The 5000-nt window shown below is 40.5% G+C and overlaps 1 protein-coding gene across 3 annotated transcripts in view; it reads left to right on the top strand.

The window, feature by feature from the left end:
* Window positions 1-5000, top strand: part of LOC125025363 (serine/threonine-protein phosphatase 6 regulatory ankyrin repeat subunit C-like) — a 22105-nt gene that overhangs the window by 5838 nt on the left and 11267 nt on the right. For all 3 annotated transcript variants that reach the window (XM_047613334.1, XM_047613331.1, XM_047613333.1), the window contains exon 6: window positions 4654-4752. In XM_047613334.1, the coding sequence (XP_047469290.1) occupies window positions 4654-4752 (99 nt within the window). The remainder of the gene's footprint in view (window positions 1-4653; window positions 4753-5000) is intronic.

Here is a 5000-nt window from a genome sequence, read left to right as displayed (position 1 = left end):
GAGTGTGTGTATGTGTGTGTATATGTATATGTGTGTGTGTGTGTGTATGTATATGTATAGATATTAATATAAGTAAGTAAATGAATATTAATGTATATTTACATATATATAATATAGTATATCGTGTATATATATAGTATATACTATATATATATATATATATATATATATATATTATAGTGTGTATATATAGTATATAGTATATATATATAGTATACAATTTAATATGAGAAATATATAAACATACACACATATGTGTATATATATGCACAAATACACATATGTATACATGTGCATATACATATATATGAATATATATATATATATATATATATATATATGTGTGTGTGTGTGTGTGTATGTGTACATATATATATGAATATATATACATATATACTTATAGAGTGTATAAACATGAATATAAACGTATAGTATACATTTATATAGATATATATACATATATATACACATATACGTATATGCATATATACAAATTTAGCGTCTTTCCTTCACCTCTAAACACACTTCTCTTTCATCAAGTCTTTTGCGAATATTTTTACCTCTCATATATGTATATGTATATATATATATATATCTAATTAAATATCTTATTTATATTTCTTATCTATTTATTTATAGTTGTATATATAATGCACACATAAACACGCATACACACACATATATACATACATACATAAATATATACACAGTAACACACACGAACACACACATATATACGCATACACACACACACACACACACACACACACACACACACACACACACACACACACATATATATATATATATATATATATATATATATATATATATATATATATATACATGTTAACCTACCTATACACCTATACATGTACACTCATCAAACACACACATCTATCTATCTTTCTATACACACACCCGCACACACACATATATACATACACACACATATACACACTCATCAAACACACACACACACACACACACACACACATATATACACACTCATTAAACACACACACACAGACACACACACACACACACACACACACACACACACACACACACACACACACACACACACACACACATGCATAAACACATACACATACATAAACATCTAAATATACACATACACATATCATTTTTTTCAATTCTTACCCATCTTCGTCGTGATATGCAGACAAGGCGCGTCTGGCACGACGTGGTAATCTTGGGTAGTGGTGAAGGTGTGACAGATTCACTTGTAGCAGTTTATAATAGTGAGAGTATGGTGCGACCTTCCTTTATACAGATTGAACTAGGAATTCACAAGGGTTGGGATGTATCAGGAAGTGTGAATGAAAGGAAGTGATCGTGTAAATGGGGCGACGTCACAAGGCGGAAGGCCGCGGATGTTGCATCTGCTGTCGTGTTGAGCAAAGGTTTGGTATGGAGAAATTAGTGTTACTGAATTAAATATATATTTATAAGTTAATAGTGTTATATGTATGGCAATAGTGGAGTAAGGGAAGGCGTCTGCTACGGGTAGTCCCAAGCGAGTCTTTTAGGGTTATGGGGTGTTATGAGAAAACACTTTTGAGATGTGAAATGGGTCTTACATGGGTAGATTTATTGATAGGTATATGTATATTAATATATATATATATATATATATATATATATATATATACATACATATATATGCATATACATATCTCATCAAAGACAGATAGTTCGGAATTAAACAGCTGTGACCAATATATACGCATATATATATATATATATATATATATGTGTGTGTGTGTGTGTGTGTGTGTGTGTGTGTGTGTGTGTGTGTGTGTGTGTGTGTGTGTGTGTGTGGTGAAAACACTCTACCGTGTTGATACTATGGTTGAAAAACCCACAATGTGAAACTAGATTTATTGAAAGTGAGACTACATTCTCGGAATCCACCTGGTTCAGGTTGAAATTAGACAGTAGCCTTATTAAGGATTCCATCAGTCTGCGGGCGTGGACGTCAGCGGAAGGAAAGACAATTCGTGCCGCTGACCAGTCCATCTGATGGTCTGTATCCCACTGATGGCAAAAGAGAGCGTTGTTGTTGTGTCCCCTGGATACATCGTACTTGTATTGAGACAGACGCTTAGTGAGACTGGCGCCTGTCTCGCCAAAGTATTGCTTGTCACAGGAGGCAGAAGGAACAGCATAGGTGCCCACCTTCGAGGAAGAGGGAGGGCTGGTGTGAACCAGGTTACGACGGAGTGTTCACCTGGCGAAAGATCAGCCTGCAGTTGACAGTGTGAAGAGGGCGGCGGAGAGAGTAGATCTCCTCAGTGTAGGGCAGGCTGAGGACGGGCAGGTGAGGAGTCTGTTTAGGAGAGGAGTCGTGGTAGAAGGTACGCCGTGCCCTGGATAACGAGTCGTGGAGAACATGACGAGGGTAGCCCAGTTTCGAGATTGAACGATGCAGGAAGTTGATCTCTCCATCCAGGAACTGGGAGTCACAGATGCGGATGGCACGAAGGAACAGCGAGATGGCAACACCTCTCTTTACATGGAGAGGATAGTATGAGAAGAAGTGTATGTACATACCACTTTGCATAGGCTTCCTGTATATGGAGAAGGAGAAGTGGTCAACAGAAAAGGGGAGCTTGTCCTCCCATTCCAGCTTGAAACGGATGGAAAGGGAGAAAGAGTTCATCTGGGTCAGGAAACCCGAGAACAGGGCAGGGTTATGAGGCCAAAGAGCAAAGACGTCAACATACCTCAACCAAACTGTCGGACGACGGGATATGGAAGGGAGAAGCTCAGACTCGAAGAATTCCTTAAACAGGTTAGCCACGACCGGAGAGAGGGGAGAGCCCATGGCAACACCGAAGGCCTGGGAGTAGAAGCGACCCTCAAAGGAAAAGGAATTCGACTCCACACATAGACGAATCAGCTTGAGGAAGACGTCGGTGGGCAGAGGGAGATGAGGATCCTCTTTGGGGAGCCTCCTCTCAAAGAAAGCGAGGACTTCATCAAGCGGGACCTTGGTGAACAGAGAGTCGACATCCAAGCTCATCATGGTCGCCGACGGGACTCCATGGACACGGGAGATGAAATCCTGAGAGTGGCGGAGGTGAGCAGAAGAGAAGGTGCCGAGAAGGGGAGTGAAGGACTTCGCCAGCCAGGCTGCCAGAGGGTGCGTCACAGATCCCCGGGAAGAGATGATGGGCGGAGAGGCACGGCCGGCTTATGAGTTTTAGGAAGCCCATAGAAGTGAGGGAGACGAGGGTTGATGACCTTTGGCGAGAAGGGCGCCTGTCTTAACTTAAGTACGCTATATCCAAGAGACACAACAACAACACTCTCTTTTGCCATCAGTGGGATACAGGCCATCAGATGGACTGGTTAGCGGCGCGAATTGTCTTTCCTTCCGCTGACGTCCACGGCCCACAGACTGGTGGAATCCTCCTTAATAAAGCTGCTGCCTAATTTCAACCTGAACAGCGGCTCTTTTCCTGCCGACAGTCTTCTCGCTTCCCACACCCTCCGCCTTCTCTCGTACGCCCGACCCTCCGACCTGATCTGACCTCCCTTCGCTTCCGTTCGTCTGTCATCACCTGCCCCGTGTTACCGCATTGCGGTGCGGTTGAGATTTGCGAAGTTCTAGCTTCGCCCGGTCCTTCTATATATGGCCTGGCCTGTCTCATTCTGTTCTCTGACACTCGATGCTTACCGTGGCGGTGGGATTGCCAGCAGGCGCTCCTGCCGCCATAGTGTAAGCATATCGCATGACCTCTTTACCAGCACGGCGAATGTTGCAAGCGGTCCCTGTCTCAGGAATTGTGTATGCTACCGCATTGCCTTTCCTCTCTGTTTTATAACCCCTCTTCTCCTCTCCTCTCCTCAGACCTGAAGATGGAATCTAGGTGGATTCCAAAACTGTAGTCTCTTTTTCAATTAAATCTAGTTTTACAGTGTGGGTTTTTATACCATAGTATCAACACGGTAGTGTGTTTTCTCCTTTCATATATATATATATATATATATATATATATATATATATATATATATATATATATGTATGTATATATATAAATATATATATAATGGACAGGTTAAACTGCACCCTAGGGTTCGAGGATATTAGCCAAAGAGCTCCCCGTGCTAGGATTACTTTGAAGCTGTTAGCAGTAGGGCAGTGGTTTCTGCAGAAGGCATTTTTCAGTACAACTGGTAATTCACGGCAGGTGTGGCTGAACTTTAGTCATATTGAACATATGGCAGAGATAGCATTCCTAGCTAGATGGAACTAAAGCAAAGGAAAAACTTATGGGCCTTTACATTGTTTATATTATGGCGCCTTACTACATCCCAAATATTAGGATGCCCAGGATGATAAGCCCAATGAACATTCCGTTTCATGATATATATTTGTGTGTTTGTTTATAGGTGTGTGTAAATATGTGTGTGCGTGTGTATTTGTGTGTGTGGGATTATATATATGTATGTATGTATATTTCTATATATATGTACATTTATGTGTGGTGTGGTGTGTGTGTGTGTGTGTGTGTGTGTGTGTGTGTGTGTGTGTGTGTGTGTGTGTGTGTGTGTGTACGTACATTTATAATATTGCATGTGGTTTATATTTTACACCAGGATTACCTGCTTTTCCCTCCACAGGTCAGACGCCTCTCCTCAAAGCCAGTTTGAATGATGACCTTCCTATTGTTAAGCTCCTACTTAACCATGGTGCTGACCCGAACATCCCGGACTCTACAGGTACTTTAGTGCAATTGTTTGTAATAACTGCTATTGTTTACTGTGAGCAATTATAACGTTATGTGTATGAGCGTCTCTGTGTGTGTCTTTGTGTATACATTTATATATATGTATATATATATATATATATATATATATATATATATATATATATATGTGTGTGTGTGTGTGTGTGTGTATTGTGTATACATTTATGTATATATACATATGTGTGTGTGTATTTGTGTGTGTGTGTGTGTGTGTGTGTG

The sequence above is a fragment of the Penaeus chinensis genome, chromosome 5 (genome assembly GCF_019202785.1).
Source record: "Penaeus chinensis breed Huanghai No. 1 chromosome 5, ASM1920278v2, whole genome shotgun sequence".
NCBI lineage: Eukaryota > Metazoa > Arthropoda > Malacostraca > Decapoda > Penaeidae > Penaeus > Penaeus chinensis.
This window is presented reverse-complemented; position numbering and strand designations above follow the sequence as displayed.